Here is a 21,056-nt window from a genome sequence, read left to right as displayed (position 1 = left end):
AAATAAATAAATAAAAAATACAAAAAGAATAGATGAAAACAAGTGAGAAACAAACACAAATAAGTAATTATATTTTGATCAAATTATATAATATTGCGAAATATTATGGGATTATTTAAATATAATAATTTTTTTATAGATAGACGAAATGATGTATGATATGACCTAACAATTTCGATATCTGTGCCATTTGAGTTAAGTTATATAGACATTTAAATATCATAAGTAATTTTATAAACAATAAATACATAAATATTGTAAAAAAAAAAAAAAGATATATAATATAATAGGGGTTTCATAAAAATAAAATAAAACAATAGAGGTTAAAATATACAATCACTTTGAATTTTTTTTTATATAAACAATCACTTTGTACTTCAATCATATATATTATATAATATTCAATCTCACATGACATGCATGATTTAAAAAGTTATATTAATACGTGAAAAAAAGGAGAGAGGTATTATTTATTTACAAAATATATTGATGAGAATATAATTATTGTGTTATTTGTTATTGAAACGTATGACTATAGTCATATTTACTTAATGTGAATGAAAGAAAATCAATTAAGTGTAATTATCTAATATTTAAAATTTATTTTTAATTTAAATTAATAATATATTAATTTTTTCATATTTTATTTAATTATTATTTATAACATTTAAATTTCTAAAATAAAAATGAAATTATTAATTGCAGATTATACTCAAAATTAAACTTAAAATAAATTTTGAATCCACTTAGTCAAAATAAATTGACGTAAAAACCCAGATCTAACAACCTTAGTTGAGTTAACTTGTTGGCATCTAACAACCTTAGTTGAGTTAACTTGTTGGCTATTAATCGTCAATCTCCTTAATTCAATATGATTTTAACTTGATGATTGTTCATCCAACCCTCGTAAAAATGAGACACATGACAGACTAAATTGATAGAATAATTACATTTTAACCTTGAAGCCTAGAGAAGCTTGCTTGATTAGGAGAATAAAGCAAAAGTAGCTTGGTAACATACTAACATATTCACCAAAAAATAAAAGCTTGATAACATTGTTAACTATAACAGATAAGGTACACAAGAAGAATTGTGGACATAAATTAAACTTATAACTTCTGCATCATTATACTGTTTTAATCACAAAGAATTATGCTCTTTGATGTATAATTAAGCTGTGTTAACTTTCATTTATTTTTCTTTTGTAAAAAACCTCTTGTCTTATGGAAGGCTCAAGATGTATCAATGTACTTTTTACTAAGTTTGGTACTTAATTATTTCATGTTTTTTCATTGGTAGACTATTCAACAGAAGGATACTAAATATCAAATTAGATGGAACATGATTACTCAACTAATTTCAAACCATATGCTCTTCAATATCCATCCATCTGTCACAGATTCACATAATAATATTTCAATATCCAAATTAAATAATAATAATAATAATAATAATAATAATAATAATAATAATAATAATAATAATAATAATAATAATATGCAAGAGCAAGACAAAATAATCTCATTTGTCTAGTGGTAACAACTTATGTCTCATTTGTCCTAATAAATATCACTTATATATCATTTTTATCTCTATCCCCCTTACTAACAAACTATACCATATAGAGATATCACACACACCTACTTCATCCAATAAGAAAGTGCTATCTTAGATTTTGGATAAGTCATTTATGCTAAATGAACTGTAAAATGGGAAACATGGTAAAAATACTATCAACAAGTGCAGCAAAAAAACCCACTTGGGGTTGGTCGAGTGGTGTTGGTTTGGTCCCTTAGAGTATGCTCCTCTCAATGTCTCAGGTTCGATTCCCACTGGTGCCAATTTCGGTGGGCTAAGTCCATACAGAGCAAAAAAACTCTGGCTTTAAATGGGGCCCCCGCAAGTGGGCGGTGGGACTGATCCCCTTAGATTAGTCGGTCCTAAGGCCGGATACCAAGTTTTCAAAAAAAAAAAAAACAAGTGCGGCAAAAAGCAGGACCACTACTAATAACTTGTATCATTTCTTATATTTTTTTCTTTGATTTAAAGAGTTTAACGACAAAACTCACACACATAAAGTAAGAAGAGGGACATTGCGTGTTCGAATTCTCACTCCAGCATTCAAATATACTAGCCGATTTTTACCATATGAATTATACTTATGAAACATAGATTATTCGACCATTATATATAAATAAAAAATAATCAACCAAATGTGTGTGTGTTTTTTTTTTTAATTCCCATCCTATTATAACAGTATAACTCAATGCAATTATCCTTAAGTACCTCTTGCATTATAACTTAATAAATCCTGAGGGTGTGAAACTGTTTGATTTTTTGTTATTGGAAATATTGTCCTAAACAATACTAGCCAACAAGTAACTTGTAAGACTCAACATTTCTATGTATTACATACAATTAACAAACCAGATTATAACTATATTCAATAACTACCTCATGAATTAAACTTGACTGATCCATTATGTGTAACCATCAACCCTAACTTGGTTCTTTTCAAAATTTGTCTGCCTTTATCAATATCTTCTTTTTTACACTTTGCTCTAAACATGCACCTGTCCATAACAGTCACAATTTTTTTAAAATTTGTGGCTCTCAAGCACCATGCACAATGTGGACCCAAAAAACTATCTTACACTGCTGAGTCACTTTAAAGCATAGCCTCATAAATTGAACCAAATTTAATATGTTTACTCATATATCTATAGGAATCCCACATTTACACATGGAGCACCAACATTGGTTATATTGGTTACATATCATATAAAGAATCTAACCCATTAATGGATTAGAGAAGTGCCAAGTGTAGCATCAAAATCTCCAACTTCCAATGAGAATGTAGCTTTGGATAATACAAGATAAGAGCATAACAACTTCATCTCTAGTATAAATAAACATCTATGTTCACCTTACCAAATCACCATTCATAAGAGTACAAATATCAAAACAGAACAAAGCATTTTTATTTCGTTGCAAAAAAAAAATGGCCGCATCATCCATGGCTCTCACTTCACCTGCCTTGGCTGGCAAGCCAGTCAAGCTGACCCCCTCAAGCCAAGAATTGGGAGTTGCAAAGTTTACCATGAGGAAGGGTGCTACCACCAAGAAAGTAGCCTCCTCTGGAAGCCCATGGTACGGCCCAGACCGTGTTAAGTACTTAGGCCCATTCTCTGGTGAGCCCCCGTCTTACTTGACTGGAGAGTTCCCAGGTGACTACGGTTGGGACACTGCTGGACTTTCTGCTGACCCAGAGACATTCGCCAAGAACCGTGAGCTTGAAGTTATCCACTCTAGATGGGCTATGTTAGGAGCCTTGGGATGTGTTTTCCCGGAGCTTTTGTCTCGCAACGGTGTTAAATTCGGTGAGGCTGTTTGGTTCAAGGCCGGATCTCAAATCTTTAGCGAGGGTGGACTTGACTACTTGGGCAACCCAAGTTTGGTCCACGCTCAAAGTATCCTTGCCATCTGGGCCACTCAAGTTATCTTGATGGGCGCAGTTGAAGGATACCGTATTGCAGGTGGGCCTCTTGGTGAAGTAGTTGACCCACTTTACCCAGGTGGCAGCTTTGACCCATTAGGCCTAGCTGACGACCCAGAAGCTTTCGCAGAATTAAAGGTTAAGGAACTCAAAAACGGTAGGTTAGCTATGTTCTCTATGTTTGGATTCTTTGTCCAGGCTATTGTGACCGGAAAGGGTCCTTTGGAGAACCTTGCTGACCATCTTGCTGACCCAGTCAACAACAACGCCTGGGCTTTTGCCACCAACTTTGTTCCCGGAAAGTGAGCGAGTGAGCGCGGTCTTCTGTTTTATGTTCAGTATACGTTATTGTAATGTTTTCCTCAGGGAATGTGAATTATTATCATGTGTTGTATGCAAGTGAATGTTAGTGTTTTTCTTACATTGTTCAAGTGTCATTTTGTTCTCCCAATTTTACATTATCAGCACTAATTTTCGCATAATCTATGCTACTGAAATTAAACTAATAAAATAAATGAATAATAAATAAGTAAATATTATAATGCACTACTGCGGACACTCACTCCGACATGATAGAGACACTGACACCGATAATAATTTGAAAAAAAGAAATAATTCAATATAATCATAAGTGTCGCGCGCCTAATGTGAGGAGTGTCCGCGGGTGTGTTTCAGGAAGTTATATATTGATCATAAATTCTAAATAAACAAAAAGGACAAAAAAAAACTGAACCATTATCAATGTCTTCGCATTCCAAATTCTTCTCATCGTTAAAACAGGTATGAAATCACAATTTCAACATCCTAAAATGTTGTTCTTAAGAATGTTTTAATGAATTAATTGATTAATTTGTTACTCAGGTTGAAAAAAGGATAAAATTAGAGAACACAACAACAACAAAAACAACAGAATCTGACCAAGTACAAGAAAGCAACTTTGTATCAACATTGAGTTCACCTTTGTTCCTTCAACCAAGTTGTAGCCAAACATGTCAAACCCAAGAAAGCAGTGAACCTCCTCAACAGTTTCTCTCAATTTCTCAAGGATTCTCACTGACCCATCAAGACCCTTTAGATGACCCTACAATTGTAAATGAAGGTCAAGAAGATGTTGATGAAATTGAACAGTTAATGATGCTATTAGGAATGAATGAGGAAAAAAGGGGTGGTTTTGATTTTGATGATGATGATAATGATTGTGATTCTTGTCACTGTGAAGGAGGGTTTTATTCAAAGATTGTTGGTGTGGAAGGACCAAAGTGTAAAAAAGAGGTTTTGAGATTAAATGGGTGGATCAAGCATTTTTTGAATGATGGAGTGGAGAAGAAAGAGCCTTTGAGGTTGGCACATTTGCTTTTAGGAAAAGCTGCTTTTTTTTCTGAGGCTGGTTTTTCAGGCTTGGATTTCCCTTCAACCATTCAAGAATTTCTTCATACTGATCCTCCGAGTAACGAGTAAATCAGCATTTTAGTTATTGAAATTGTTAGTGTCGTCAATTTAGTCCCTCAAATGTGTAAAATAACAATTTAGTATCTTAAATTGAATGAGGGTCAGTCACTTTAGTCATTTTTTATGGAGAGACTAAGTTGATCGACTTTCTTTAATTTAAGGGATTAATTTGTTATTTCGTAATTTAGTATCTTAAACTGAATGTCGGATAACAAAAGAGAAATTTTGATGGAGAGACTAAATTGATTGATTTTCTTTAATTTAAGGGACTAATTTGTTATTTCGTAAATTTGAGGTATGAAATTGGTTGGCCCTTACAATTTGGAGGACCAAAATGCTTATTTACTCCCCAGTTATTGAAGCTTTGTTGCTTATTTTATGATATTTTTCTTCGTAGTTGATGTATGCAAATGCAATAAATTTGTTTCACTGCTTAAAATTTCTCAAAGATACTTTTGAGTCTTTATAACATACAGTATTATTTTAATTCCAAACCAACACCGTTCTCTAACTATAGTACGATTGAGCAAACTCGAATGTATGTATTGATATCTCTGCATTAAACTGAAGGAATTAATTGCAGATTCAAAGTCCCTTGATAATTTGTTGCATACATTACATCATAACTGGAAAAGTAAAATGGATACTAGGAAGGCTTTACATTGTTAAAGAAACTAGTAATGAAGAAACTGGCATGACAGTAATACTATCTTGCTGTCTTAAGCTTCATAAGTGCAGATAAAACTTCATTCATATTAGGTCGATGTTCAGGCTCAGAGAAGGTGCAGCACAATGATAGTTTAAAGAGCTCTTCCAACACTTCTCCATTGTCTTTTGTGATCAATTCAGGGTCCACAATGTTGATTATCTGTTCTGTTCCATTTGCAACGGCTTTTGCCACTACATCACGCAAACTGATTAGCGAGCTATCCTCTTCTGAGAGCCCTGTTGGCCTTTTTCTTGTTAGAAATTCCATTACTATGATACCAAAGCTGAACACGTCCACTTTAGTCGTTACTTTCTTCATGTAGGCAAATTCTGGGAATTACACAAAAAAATATTGTTCAGAGAGTTAAAATTCTAAAACAATCTAATGCTACATAATTCATTGAAAGATGACACATAATTCATTGATCATAAAAGATTAGAAAAGGCGTATACCTGGTGCCAAATAACCAACTGTGCCTTGCAAAGCTGCCGTTGAGGAAAGGGCACTACCATCCTGCAGATGAAGACCAAGTATTCGAGCTGTTCCAAAATCACTGACATGAGCTTCAAAATCTCTATCTAAAAGGATGTTAGAAGGCTTAAGATCACAGTGGACAATGGGAGAACCATAGCCAGAGTGCAAGTAATCTAATCCACTCGCGATAGAAATGAAAACGCGGACTCTTTCAGATAATGTCCACCTCGACTGATCTACCTCTTTATCATGTATGATGCTATCCAAATTCCCATTCTCCATGTACTCTAAAACTAAAGCCTTTATTTTCTGACTTTCCCATGCATATCCAAGTATCTTAACCAAATTCCTATGTCTCAGCTGGCTCAAGGTACTGGCTTCTCTCTTGAAGATCTTGTCGGTATTTGCAGAGAATTGGTGCAAATTCAAGCTTTTTACTGCTACAACCTGACCATCTTCAAATTGACCCTTGTAAACGGTGCTCAAACTGCTAGCACCGATGATGTAGTCTGAGCTGAAACAACCGGTGGCATATTCTAATTCCTTTGGACTGAATCTTTTAAGACCCACTGATGAACCATGCACTGATTCATGATTCTCAGTATTACCAGTCTTTGCAGAATTACCAAATATGGTGCCTCGGTTGAGATATAAAATGAGAAGCACTACAAGTAGAAGTACAGCAAGAGATCCAAGGGAAGCAAGGATAGCTACGGCCTTCTTGGATACAGAATGACCATTCTCTCTGCATGGCCTTAGGAATTTTGCTCCACAAAGAGCCTGGTTTCCCATTATACTAGATGCATTCATATGCGCAAAGATTCCGGTCAAAGGTACAGGACCTTCAAGTTGATTGAAAGAAAAGTTGACCTGCATCAAGTTGGAAAGGTTGGCAAATCCCTCAGGAATACTTCCCTTCAAGTTATTCTGAGAAAGATCTAAGGAACTAAGATTCTTAAGCTGTGACAAGCTTTTAGGGATTTCACCATCTAAATGGTTTCTCGAAAGATTTAAGCTTTGAAGCAAGTCCATACCACTAAAAACTTCAGCAGGAATAGGACCTGAAATATTGTTTCCTGAGAAATCAAGGCTAAACATATTTCTGCATCCCACAAGTGTCTTTGGAAGAACACCTGAAAGATTATTGTTTGAAACATCAATTGCTTGTGCCATTTCCAACATCCCCAACTCAGAAGGAACATTTCCAACAAAGTGATTGTAAGAAAGGTTAAGATACATCTGCATGTCTTTGAAGTGTCCAATGACATCTCCGGGAATCGATCCTGTGAGTTGGTTGTGAGAGAGATCCAACATTAAAAGATGATCAAGCTTCCCCATGCTTTTCGGAATGGAACCGTTAAGTTTGTTTCCATGAAGATCCAAGTATGAAAGCATCTCAAGCGTTGAGATAGAATCCGGTATGTGACCAACTAACTTGTTGTCATGCAGCCAAAGTTCAGTCAATTGTTTTAGTTCCGAAAGTTTATCAGGTATTGTACCTTCTAATACATTGTCATCAAGAGAAAGTCCCTGGAGAAGAGAAAGTTTTGACAATTCTATTGGAATATGACCTGAAAATCTATTTTCAGAAAGAGACAAAGAGATGAGTTTATTCAAGTTTCCAATCTCTGGTGGAATTGGTCCTACGAAAGCATTTACATGCAGCTGTAAACGCATGAGATTAAACAGATTCTTGATACCGGATTTTATCGATCCGCTGAAGTTGTTTTCCGCCAAACTTAGAGTACTAAGGTTTGAACAGTTAAAGAGATCATTTGGAATTTCACCACTCATTTTGTTGGATGCAAGAGACAAAAAAGTCAAATTAGGTAGCTTTGAAAAACCCTCAGGAATTTTCCCAGATAATGCATTAAAAGATAAACTCACATTTACCAAACTAGTACAATTGATAATGCTAGGAGGAACAGGACCATGTAAAAAATTGTTATTCAAGACAAGAAACTTCAAATTATGAAGCACACCTAAGTTCGAAGGAATTTCACCAGAAAAAAGATTCTGACTCATGGAAAGAGATGTCAAGTTTCTCAAATTTGTTAACGATGAAGGAATCGTTCCGGTAAACTTATTTAAATGCAAAGTTAACACTTTTAAGGAACTCAAAGATCCAATCTCAGAAGAAACTGTTCCCTCTAAGTTATTTTCTGATAATCCTAAATGTGTTAATGATTTCAACTTAAATATAGAATCTGGTATAGTTGAATTCAACTTATTATCAAATAACCTCAAAGTTTCTAATTGAACTAAATTTCCTAACTCATGAGGAATATTTCCAATGAAATCATTCTCATATAACTCAAGAAAAACAAGATTTCTACAATGAGCAACCTCAGAAGGAATTTTTCCACTCAATGAATTATCCAACAATAACAGATTTTGTAAATTTGTTAAATTTCCAATCTCTCTAGGAATCACACCAGATAACTTATTTTGACTAAAATCAAGAGATTTCAAAAACCCTAATTTACCTATAGAAACAGGTATAGATCCAACAAAGCTATTCCCATATCCTGCAATTTGTATAACATTAACTAAATTTCCTATATTTGAAGGGATTGTGCCACTAAGATTATTGAAATTGAAAGCAAAACCTAACAAAGAAGTAACATTGAATATGCTATTAGGTAAAGTTCCATTGAAATGGTTACTACCTAAATCCAAAAATTGTAAATTTTTTAGGTTACCTAATTCATGAGGAATTGAACCTGAGAGAGAATTATCAGTAAGATAAAGTGTTGTAAGTTGAATGCATTGAGCAATTTGTGGTGGAATTTGACCAGTGAATGAATTTGAAGTTAAATCAAGAAGTTGAAGAGTTGAAATGTTACCAATAAATGGTGAAATTTCACCTTCAAGTTGAAGTTCAAAAAGTGAAATTGATATAACATGTTTTGATGATGTTTGGTTGTTACATTCAATTCCTGACCAATTACAATGAGGTGTTGTGTCAATCCAATTTGCAAGGATTTTGTTTGGATCATTTGTTATGGATTTTTTGAATTCTTTTAATGCTTCAATTTCAACTTCAATTGTTGTTTTTGTTGTTTGAGCATGTGAAATGATAATGGATAAAATTGAAATGAGTATGACTATGGTCAATTTAAGGTTTAGAGATAACATGATTGTGGAATTGTGAATTGGTCAATTGAATTTGAAGTTTTATGACTTTGCATAGAAGTTGTAGTAAATGAAGGTTTTTATATATGATGATGATGATGATGATGATGATGATGATGATGATGATGATGATGATGTTCATGCATGTTGCATCTACTGTTTTATTTGTCTAAGAAGATATGGCCAAATTTGTGATATTGTGTTCACATTGCATTATGATAAAAGGTACTATATCATTCTAGGACAAAAATGAATATACGCAACGCGCGCTACTACAAAGACTAATCACTCGAGTTTTGTGACACTCAAAAGAGTGATAAATTCTCTCTAAGAGTTTTGAGACTACTGTATGCTCAAATCAAATATCGAACTCAAGAGATTGGTTAGACTGAAAGAGATATGTGTCATCTCATCTAAACGATTTTGGTTAAAATGAATATATCCTTAACTTGACTTAAGTTGAGTATTCAATGTTTGAATAATTGTACAGAGTATTAAGGTTTGTATTATTATAAATTTATAAATCAAGCAAACTTGGTTCATCTTCTACTGATTGAGACACCACATGAGATGCGCCAAATATTTATATGTATACACCAAAACAAAAGGTTTGGGACTTTGAGAGAGGGGGGAAGAACCAATGGGAAATCTTTGGTTAATTGGCTACATCCATAGATATAAAAAAACAAGGGGGGAATAGAAACTAATAGCATAAAGCCATAAACCAAATGTCACCTTAATTATAACAATGAAAATTTAATGATTTTTTTAAAATTCTCATAAAATTAGACCAAAATAAAAGTATATTATGGTTGCTACACTTGACATTTTAGTCAAAATGAGGTGTGATCACAGCCTCCACTAGGTTATTTATCTCATGCTTCTTTGTATCAGACAAAAGGTGCTTTTTGGACTTTTTACAATACAATTAAGCCTACAAATTCATACAAATTAATTCATAAGTATCTAGACCATGAAGTCTTCCTATACTTGTATGAATGCAATGATTTCTTTTAAGAATTTAGTTGAATTTCTAATTACTTGAGTCAAGTATACGATTATTGACTTTTTGAAATGCTTAGCTCTGAAACAATTCAGTGCAAGCAATTAAGAATGCTAAAATATATGAATGGAAAATACTTCATCCGTCCCAAAATATAAATGAAAATTGGTCAAATAAAATTGATGTATTTGGTCCAAATTTTTAACCAAATACATCAACTTTCTTTGACCAATTTTCCCTTATATTTTGGGACGGAGGGAGTACTTTGGTACATCAAGTTTTGTTGAATACAATCTTGTAGACAAAATTAATAATTTTATGTTTAAATAATTAAAAATAAAAATATATCATTACATGAAATGATTAGATAATAAATAAGTGATCAAATTAAGTATTTGAATTCAAGTGGTTAATGAACTCTTTTAAAATGAATTGTTCAGAGAATCCAAATTCGTTTTTCGATTTTCGATTTTTCGATGAGAACAATTCTCTACGAGACTTTATATACTCGCAACCAAACTAAAATAAAAAATATGAAAATGTTCACCTATTTTAGTAGTATATTAATCTATGCGTGAATGACTTGTCTAATCAATGAATGGATTACTAAGATGCAAATGGTGTGGATTGTAAAAGGAGTCAATGAGATGCAGTGTTTGAGTCAAGTCGACGATTAATGACTTTTTGAAGTACTTAGCAATTAATGACTTTTTTGAAGTACTTAGCATAAACTAATTAGTATTAGCAATTAAGAATCCATAAATATACTAATGTATGCGTAGATAACTAGTTAATATAATCAACTAATGAAGAAAATGCATAGTAATGCAAATGGGGTGTGTGTGAATGTGAGATGGTAGTGCCAAAGTCCAAACGCGTTTGTGGAAGAAAATAAATGGGCAAGTGGTATGATATATAATAACATGCAAGTGGCAAAACATAAACATCCAAAATGATTGTCCATTTGAAGCATAGATTTTGAAATTGGATTGTGACATGTGAATCAACAGCCGAACTATGGATAGTGTGTGAGTGTATATTAGGTCGGAATCAAAGAAAATTCGTGGGAATGGGAGATAATAATGCAATAATATTTGAGCCAAATAAATGCCAAGAGCTATCTATGAAGTCCGTGACTTCTAGAATTTATTTAAATAAAAAAACTCTTGTGTTTTTAGAGCATTATATTTGAATGATACAAATTGTCTACAAATGCACATTATATTTGATTTTTCTTTTGTGTTAACAAAGGTGATAAGTAATGAATAAAACAACAATAGAGATGATGGGGAGTTATATGAATCATTTGGTGGTTGGAGTGGATGAGATATAAAGTTAGGTCTCTCAGCAAAAATTAGAATTACTAACTGTTAATACTATCACTATCATTGACCATTTAAAATACGAGAAAGACAAAGAGACCGGTGTTTTAAACTTACGAGAGTTGATTTTAACATTCAAAAAGGGTCAGCAACGCAGCTTGTTACGTGTTTACCTTTCATTCATATGTAATTATTTTATATTTATTAACAATGAGCTTCACTTTTACAATTCTCAATAATTATAATAACATTTCTCATTATTCAAATTAGAATGAGTTATCTTGATAATATAAATGTAGGTACTATTCATTTAGTTTATTTGTAATTAGGTTCTCCTTTATGCCAAAACAAATAATAAAAATAAGGGTTTAAAAAAATATAGTAAAATATAAAATGACTAGATTACTAGTTTAGAAATATAAATATTCAAGTCCAATAGACTATAATCTAACAATTTTCTGCAAATTCACAATGTATTAAAGAAGGAGTTTGTCAATTAAAAAAATTGTAACCAATAATAAATAATAGAAACTCGAAACATATAATTATGTCAATCAAGAAACAAAAATGTAATCAATGTGTTTATAAAATTGATTATAAATTTCACAAACATAATTTTACATAATATATACTATATATAAAGATGATACATGAGTTTTGGTATGGACTTTTCATAATATCAACAATACCCTTGATTTTTTTTAATAGCAACAAAAATCTTTTATTAACAAACTCAACATAACATAAGACAAACCTTTTTTTTTAGCACCAAAATTTTTTTATTAATAAACTCACCATAATAGAAGGCGAGTTAGGATCCTCTCTATTTCCAATTGTCTCCATTTCCAATATAAGACATATGTTTTTTTTGACATAAGTTAGTAAAAATATAGTTGTTTATAAAATTGATTTAGTAAAAATATAGTTTCAAATAAAAGTGTTTATGATGTAACCAAAAGAAAAAATAAAAGTGTACTGTTTATGCTTGCATCACTAGTCAAGATACTTGTTCAGCTGGACTCACAAAAGGGTAATCATCTCGTGTATAAAGCTCCTCAAGGGCAATTGCCAAAGTTTTTAGATCATTTCTCTCCCGACCCCCCTCATTTCTTTTCTACCCCCTGAATTTTCGTTTTTGCCCTTGGGGTACTACGGTTTATACGAACCGTAAAAATATAGTTTCAAATAAAAGTGTTTATGATGTAACCAAAAGAAAAAATAAAAGTGTACTGTTTATGCTTGCATCACTAGTCAAGATTCACTTGTTCAGCTGGACTCACAAAAGGGTAATCATCTCGTGTATAAAGCTCCTCAAGGCAATTGCCAAAGTTTTTAGATCATTTCTCTCCCGACCCCCCTCATTTCTTTTCTACCCCCTGAATTTTCGTTTTTGCCCTTGGGGTACTACGGTTTATACGAACCGAAAGAATTTGACATGCTGATAAACTTCGGTAACCACTTACCGAAATTTGGGACATTTCGGTTCACAGGTACCGAAACAATTATTTCGGTAAACTTCCGCCGAAAATGGCCTAATTCCAGCGACCGAATGAAATTTTCGATAACAACGTACCGAAATCTAGGACATTTCGGTTCGCAGGTACCGAACAAGCTGACGTTCGGTTTCTGTGTACCGAAAATGCTAATGTTTGGTTCGCAATTACCGAAATGGTCTAATATTTGGCTTCAGTGAATATAAACCGAAGTTTTTGGGTAAAAAATTTTCAAACCGCAAGGGGCAAAATGAGATTTTTGGGGGTATAAAAGAAATGTGGGGGATCGGGAGAGAAATGATCAAGTTTTTAAGCTTTGTTTAGGGCCTTAGGCCAAACCAGCAGAAGTTTCGATTCAACGCTTGGATAATCGGCTTGTTTGTAATTATAACATGAAAGCAGATATGTCGTTGAGCATTCAACTAGACAAAAACACTATGTTTATGTACCTGACAGTGGAAATCAGTAGACAGCACAGTAGAGATAATTGATAGCAGCCACTTCCACCATGCATGCAAGAACGACAGAATAGGAAGGCAAAATTTTCATTCAAAAAGAATATAATTATTCTCCCTACAGGAAGAAAACAAACTCAAAACCAAATCAATTCTGAACTATAGTCCATACATATGTTTGAATTTTAAACAGATAATTTAGTCCTAATAGATGGCACACGGTTGAAACTCTATTCAGTATTTTCTGGTTCACTTCAACATATTCGAATCACATGAGGTCAATGACATGGGTATTGTCTTCCTATATATCTCACTTCAACATATTCAGTATTTTCCGGTTCACTTCAACATATTTGAATGACATGAGGTCAATGACATGGGTATTGTCTTCCTATATATCTCACCAGCCGCTCATTTGAACCTTAGAACTTTGAGATGACCTACCACCCTTGTCTTTGTAATTATTCCTGGATGCAAGTGTCTTCCGTCCCCTACGGGCTGATGCTATAGCACGTTGTCTTTGCTTACTCAAGCTCTTTGTTAGTTCGGCTTCAATTTCATTGGTTTCCTCCTGCAAATCAAATTAATACCATTATGGTTTTCATATAAATGGTTTTCATGTGAAGGCTAGATAACAAGGATTCTATAAACTAGAATAATACTAGAATACATTAGTTCACTTTCAATAAAAATCCATCCATTCGATCGTGACAGAAAATTAAATCAAATCAATTCGGATTGCATTTTCATTTGAATTTCTGGGATATTTACAGCCTTCCTTGTTAAAAAGGATGACATACGCTATTTCCCAAAAGAAATCATCATGAAGAGGAAGAGCAAAACACCAAGATAATCACCTAATAAAAATAATAGATATTAGCTTACCGTATCATTTCCCTCTTCCTTTTCAGATCCCGTTTCAGATCCACTGTTTTCACCTGCTTCAGCGCTCTCCTCTTTTCCTTGACTTTCATGTCCCGCATCCTAAACATGGTTTCATCAACAATCCTTCAATCAGAATTGTAAAATACAGAATTTGCATAACTAGCGAAATAAGCTGAAAAACATGAGGCAGGCTGTATATGCTCGGTAGTCAATTGGTGAACAAATAACAAATCTTAGATAAACTACAGGACGTTCAAATTTACATCCCACAGTTCACTTAGAATATCACAGAAGTTCCCGCAATTAATCTCACATTCAGAGCAATGAAAATTTTAAATCCATCCTCGTCAAGCCCAGAAAGCAAGTTTGATATCCTTCCTAAGTTCTCTAGCAATAGTATCCTAAGCAAATACATAAAAACCTTCTATTAGTTATGCCGGGTCATATTTGGCTCACCAGAATGGGTCTATTTTCTCTAATAAGGATACCAATAGTGATGAGCTTTTGGACTTTATCCTAGTTTCATCTTGGAGGTGGTATTTAGGGAGAGTATCCTTGAGGCCTTGTCTATTTTTTTATGAATGGTGTACTAATCCATTGATGGTATATCTAGGCTTTAGGTGGTAGTGTTGTTTTATGTATGTTGTCTTGTAAATGGGTTTGAAGTACCTCTTGTCCTTCCTTTTTCTAATTAATTTATTTTGCTGTTAAAAAAAAGGTACGCCCTGTCATATTAGAATCAAGGGCATCAACAGTTTTCAGAAAGGCAATCCCCTAACAGGTGAGTCTACTTGCTTAATTTAACTTGCTGAACCACTATTGTTTTATCTCTCTTTACATGTACGTAACTCCAACTTAAATTTATAAAAATAAAACAAATGAACAAACAGCACACACTATTTCCCATAGCATGTATATCTTTTATGACAACAGAAGCTAATGGATATATTACCTGCTCTGACAAATGTAAAGAATCAACATTTAGATCGTCTGCTTCATTCAGGTTACTCGCCAAGTCAACATCTTCTTCACTATCAGAATTTGTATCAGTCTCCACCTCACATTCAATAAACTGCAGGTAGATTTGAAGAGCATTGAGGCAAAATAAAAAATAAGATAAATGCTTCACAATCAACAATGCACTATAAGTCTATAACTAAGAAAAAACAGAAAAAACACCATACTCTCTGAATATCTTCATCATCTTTTTTACTAAAGCCACTAGCAGCAAGTTCCTTATCTAGAACACCAGCACTTTTGTCTATTGAAGAAAAACACAGTTTTCCAGCTTCGTTTTTCCCTTTATCAGAATCGTCGTTATCATCTATGCTTTCTTGAAAAGACATATTGAACCTATAACAAAAAGAGGGACTAATCATAAGGACAACTGGATAAGCAGCCACAGACAAAATTCAAAATCTTTCAATATGTTAAGCAAAAGAATAATTAAACATTCAATCAAAATAAGTGATGCAATATACTAATAGTGTGTAGTGGTGGTGGTGGTGGTATGGTATGTACTAAAAGTGAATGCCAAAATAAATATTAACACTTTTAAGTAAATTTTAAGTAAAATATCAGTTAAAAAACCAAACTTATAATCAACAAAGATATCAAATAGGAAATTAGGATCAGATGTAGTATGAAAAAGTCAAGGAAACGAGAGTATGCTCCTTTCAAAGATCTCTTTATCAGGCAAAACAAGTGCTTCAAATATTTGTAACAATGTATGAATTCCAATGAGGTTTCCAATTTTGTTTTGAGGTCTTTTGATTTGCTAAAACCTGGGGAACTGGATAGTGAAAAAACACTTCTCTTTTTTATTTTTAGAAAACATACTGGGTCAAAAATTAAAGGACAAACCTCTTTCTGAAAAACTTAAAGATACATTCAACATCACGATCGAAGTACCTGCAACAAGGAAAAATAATAAGCAGTTAAGGCCTAATGAAAATATATTCGTTGAACATCTTCAAACCGAAGATGGAAAAGAATAGTTTTGTTTGTTAGAGATACAATAAATTTAAGAAATACTACCGTAACGTCCCTGTTACTTGGTAAACTTTTCATTTTCATACTAAGGCATAATGTTTTTAAATCATAATACCATACAAGGAAGAGACTCTTACATCTTTGCATTACGGTGCGACACAGACACCATTTGTGGAAAATCAATCACAGTAATTTTTTCTTCATCGTCAATCTACAGTGAACGAAGCCAGATTGTAAGCCAGAGGCAGGAGCCACCAAAAATGGCATATAATGAAAAAAATATTTAATATTCAATTTAACGATAAAGCTGACAAGCCAGTACAAGTTATTCAAGCATACCATGATGTTAAATTCATTGAAATCACAATGAATGAGACCATGTTCTGCCAGCCGAATAATTATACCAATAATTGTCTCAAAAACTGTCTCTGGATTTTGTAATTGCTTCACCTGAACGCTGTATTTGCACAACCAAGTATACAGATTCAAGGAATTGTTTACCAAAAAAACAAATTAAGAACAAAAGATTGTTAAAATATATGAAAACATCTCATAATATTTGAACTCTAACCTTAGAGCAATTTAAAATATCTCTATATCTCTTAGGATTGATCATGTTTCGTTAGATTTTAGAATATATTTCATAATTTAATAATTTAATTAGGATTAGAAGTCTAGCAGTTATCATGATTAGTTTTATTTAATTAATAGTTGAGTAAGGCTTAGTGGTTAGTCTTTTACATCAAACCATAACCACAATTCAAAATCTATATCATTTCTCTTTCTTCCTTCCTTGTCTAAAACCCAACAATAGAGAGAACATTAGATTTTAACAAAGATACTTTTGTGGCAACTACTACATCTAGTTCTGAAAAGTAAAGAGGACCTAGAATTAAAAACTGTGGTATGACATAAGAAATTTGAATCCTAAAAGATAGAAACTGACAGTGACTATCTTCGGAGATGAAGTATTAATACAATATAAACCACAAGTGACTACATGCAATTTGGAACAAAAGCACATGCATCCAATGCGTTAGGACTATGATAATCATCAAACAACAACCCTGCTTAAGGAATGCTAAATATTCTACATGAACAAGATGCAAAAGCAAGGATCAAATGGTCAAACCTCAAGCATATCCTGGTACTGATGGAATACCAATTCATTGACCACACATAAAATTTAATACAATTCTGACAGTGACAAAACAAATACCACCCCAAGAGTACTTACTTAGCAGTTAGCAGCAATTATACAATCACAATATCCAACACCGTCAGAGTTGACTAATTTTGTTCAGTAAATCAGGAGATACATTTAACATGAATGCAACCCTAAACGACTTTTATGATTTTTCACAAAAAGAAAGAAGGGCACTTACAAAGGATAACCTTGGACAAGTGACATGATTACACAATGTCGATTATGTTCAATAGCTTGTGGAACGGGAAAGCCATGTGTTTCCAAAGCCTGCTCAAGAAAAGCACATGTCACTAAAACAATTCAAATCAAGTATATAGCTAGATGCAAAAACAGTAGAGGACAGGGAGAGTGAAACCTTCATGAAAGCAAACTCTTTAAGCGCAGCAAGACGAGATAAATAGAGCCAATTATAACTACTACGATGTCTTAAATAGTCACGCTTCGATTTAACAGCTCTGAAAGAAACTCTACCAAGCCTATGTAACTTCATAGCTAAAACAGTTCCATCTTCAGTAGCAACCTCAAATATATCTACCAAATCACAAATGACACAATTAGGATCAAAATCCACTGGAAAAAAAAAGCATCATAAATAAAAACATTTAAAATAAACACTAACCAGATTCCTTTCCAACACCAATCTGGCGACCAACAGCCACAAAAACTCCTTTGTTCACCATTGTTTTGATGGCAAGAAAATCATAACCAAGGTAGGTTAAGCGGAACCCGTCATCTAAAAGTAAATTAAGCTTATATGAACTTGTTCTATGATTATTATTTAATAAGTTAACAATAATAATGATGATTAAACAAAGATTAGAAGGTACTAACTAACATTTAGAAGAGTCGTGATGTAACAGCTTATGTTTAAGCAAGTTTTTCAAGACCTTGTAGGTGCCACCATGCCTATAATGAATGAAGATGAAAATGTGAAATTGAATAGTAATAGTAATAGTAATACCAATGATAATGTAAAAGAGAATGAATGATGCATATACTTGAGACGAGCGATTCGATCAATGAGTTCAATAGGTACAATTTCGTGGTTTCTCATGCCTAATTCAACGGCGGTAAGAACCCTAAAATCATCTTTGGAGAGATATCTCAAAACGTCTACGTCAAGCTTCATTTTCTCCTTTCTTACTTATTATCAAACTCTCTCTATCTATGCAGAATCCGTTGCAGCGAAGTGTGGTAGTTCGCCGGCAAAAGATGCGATGGTTCGTCGGCACAATTTGCTTTTACTGTATGCGAGAGACAGAGTGCTCGTTTGGTTCAGAAAGCACCAAACGCGAATTTGCAAAACGTGAATTGCTAGGTTAGAGATGAATAAGGATTTGGGCCTAAAACACCATATGTTAACCCGGACCCATTAGTGTATGTTACAAATTGAATTTTTTTGTTTTTAATAAAAATAACTATAATATCCGCATGTTTTCTTTCGCACTAAAATATTATGGTCCGTTTGGTACAATGAAAAAAAAAAGTAGAAGGAAAAAAAAATTACACAAATCGATGCATAAAAAATAACATTGTGAATTGTAATTGACCCACAAGGAGACAACAAATTTTGTGTGATCTTTTTCGATGTTTGGATGACATATTAGGGTTGGCAATAAATCTAACCATCTCAAAAAGAGTTTGGGACTCAATCTATTAATTAATTCATTGAGTTTAGATTATAAACCAAATGAGTCGATTTTAAATTGAAAATTAAGGTCGTTCGGTGTGTTGAACTTAAGTTATGTGTAGTTCATATCGTTTTTGATGTAAGAAGCAACTTAATTATAATTTTTTTTCATATGAAATTATATTGTCTTGGAAGTAAGAATAAAAATACGCGTTGATGTTGAACGCAATGTAAACTTTAGTTTGTATTTTGAATTATAAGTGTCATTTTTAAAAGAAACATGCGTAAAAGCTAACATTCATAACTACAAATATAATAACATTAGGTGCACAAGTGCACTAAGTCTTGCACGGTGCACCATTCTTAATAAATGCTATAACGAATATGTATTTTATAAAATCTACTGTTTGATTGAAAGTTTATATTATATAGATCATCTATGTAAATTTTTTAAAAAAACTTGAAAATCATTTGATGTGTTAAGATTAATGGTTTATGAGTTTTTATTAAATACCGTTAATTTTGGTGGATCTCAATAACACATCAAATGATTTTCAATTTTTTTAAAAATTTATATGGATGATCTATATAATATAAACTTTCAAGCCAACACCGAATTTTGTAAAATTCGTATTCGTTACAGAGTTATTGACAAGTGGTGCACCTGTGTCTAACTCTTTCATTTTAGACAAAGCTTATATGAAGATCAAATTCTAACACTTCTTGGCAACAACTTATGATTAATTAATTAAGTTGTAGGTAAGACAACAAATACCGGTTTACAACAATATATATATATATATATATATATATATATATATATATATATATATATATATATATATATATATATATATCTTGTTTTAGATGAAAAATAGTGTCAATGCAAGCTATAATTCAGCACTAAAAGCTTCCCTATTCAAGGGATAGAAGCTAAAACAATGTTAGTGATTAGTATTTACATTATATCTCCCCTCTCAACCGAATTTTTTCCAGATGCATGAGCCATAAATCGAACCTCTCACCACATATTTAAGGGGATCAAGACTCTTACCACTTGAACCAATTCAAAATTGATACATTATATCCGTCTTTATTTGAGTTATTACTGATGAGTAAAATTAAAATTGAAATATAATTTAAGGGTATACAAGTAATTCAGCACTAAAAGCCTCCTTATTCAAGCGCTAGAAGCTATAAAACAATGTTAAGCAGTGATTAGTACTTACATTATATCTGTCTATATTTGAGTTACCCACCAGTAAAATTAAAATTGAAATATAATTTAAGGGTATGAAAGTAATTCAGCGCTAGAAGTCACCTTATACAAGTGTTTTTGGTCAACCAAGTATAGTCAACAAAAACTCACTCCTCTCTTCCCTCAATTTTCTGCCTCACGCTTAAAGCCAATTTTCACTCCCTTCCTTTGATCAAATTGTTCATGTAACTCAAAGCCCTCATGATCATCCCTTCTTGCTTGTAGAACAACTTGGAATTTCACATATAATTGGTAAGCAGGGATAAGACAAAGCTACTTGAAGGATGTTTTTGCAGTCTTTTAGAATTGTATGTTGTATATATTTTGTAGTTAATATATTAGAACTCACATGCTATATATATTTTTTTCTTACAATACTATGTTATGTATTTTAATCAGACAACATTAATAGATCAGTCATATGGCAAACTGTGCATATTCTTTAAGAGTGCGTTAGACATTATAATTTCAGTTGTAGTTAGTAATGCATTTGATTTTAAATTTGTTTCATAGGATTAGAAAAACTGGAGGTCAATTAACTGCACAAA

At 32.7% G+C, this 21,056-nt stretch overlaps 4 protein-coding genes across 4 annotated transcripts; 2 read left to right on the top strand and 2 right to left on the bottom strand.

Annotated features, from left to right (window-relative positions):
• Positions 1–2,750: 2,750 nt before the first annotated feature.
• Positions 2,751–3,917, top strand: LOC123918794 (chlorophyll a-b binding protein of LHCII type 1). The gene has a single exon (XM_045970943.1). The coding sequence runs from the start codon at positions 3,002–3,004 to the stop codon at positions 3,800–3,802; it is 801 nt and encodes a 266-aa protein (XP_045826899.1). The 5' UTR covers positions 2,751–3,001; the 3' UTR covers positions 3,803–3,917.
• A 141-nt stretch (positions 3,918–4,058) lies between these two features.
• LOC123918795 lies at positions 4,059–5,439 on the top strand. The gene is made up of 2 exons (XM_045970944.1): positions 4,059–4,276; positions 4,358–5,439. Exons 1-2 carry the CDS (start codon positions 4,238–4,240, stop codon positions 4,952–4,954), a joined length of 636 nt encoding a protein of 211 aa, XP_045826900.1. The 5' UTR covers positions 4,059–4,237; the 3' UTR covers positions 4,955–5,439.
• Positions 5,440–5,486: 47 nt separating this feature from the next.
• On the bottom strand, positions 5,487–9,463 carry LOC123918793 (LRR receptor-like serine/threonine-protein kinase FLS2). Its single transcript, XM_045970942.1, has 2 exons — positions 6,107–9,463; positions 5,487–5,983 (listed from the first exon to the last, which is right to left on the bottom strand). Exons 1-2 carry the CDS (start codon positions 9,264–9,266, stop codon positions 5,652–5,654), a joined length of 3,492 nt encoding a protein of 1,163 aa, XP_045826898.1. The 5' UTR covers positions 9,267–9,463; the 3' UTR covers positions 5,487–5,651.
• A 4,144-nt stretch (positions 9,464–13,607) lies between these two features.
• On the bottom strand, positions 13,608–18,994 carry LOC123918792 (serine/threonine-protein kinase rio2). Its single transcript, XM_045970940.1, has 12 exons — positions 18,619–18,994; positions 18,456–18,526; positions 18,240–18,353; positions 17,976–18,151; positions 17,799–17,887; positions 16,753–16,870; positions 16,551–16,624; positions 16,285–16,332; positions 15,606–15,774; positions 15,374–15,493; positions 14,422–14,520; positions 13,608–14,107 (listed from the first exon to the last, which is right to left on the bottom strand). Exons 1-12 carry the CDS (start codon positions 18,747–18,749, stop codon positions 13,937–13,939), a joined length of 1,380 nt encoding a protein of 459 aa, XP_045826896.1. The 5' UTR covers positions 18,750–18,994; the 3' UTR covers positions 13,608–13,936.
• Between the last annotated feature and the right edge of the window lie 2,062 nt (positions 18,995–21,056).

Source organism: Trifolium pratense, linkage group LG3, assembly GCF_020283565.1.
Source record: "Trifolium pratense cultivar HEN17-A07 linkage group LG3, ARS_RC_1.1, whole genome shotgun sequence".
In the NCBI taxonomy this organism is placed as follows: domain Eukaryota; kingdom Viridiplantae; phylum Streptophyta; class Magnoliopsida; order Fabales; family Fabaceae; genus Trifolium; species Trifolium pratense.
The sequence above is the reverse complement of the archived record's forward strand: the minus strand, read 5'-3'. Positions and strand labels throughout refer to the sequence as shown.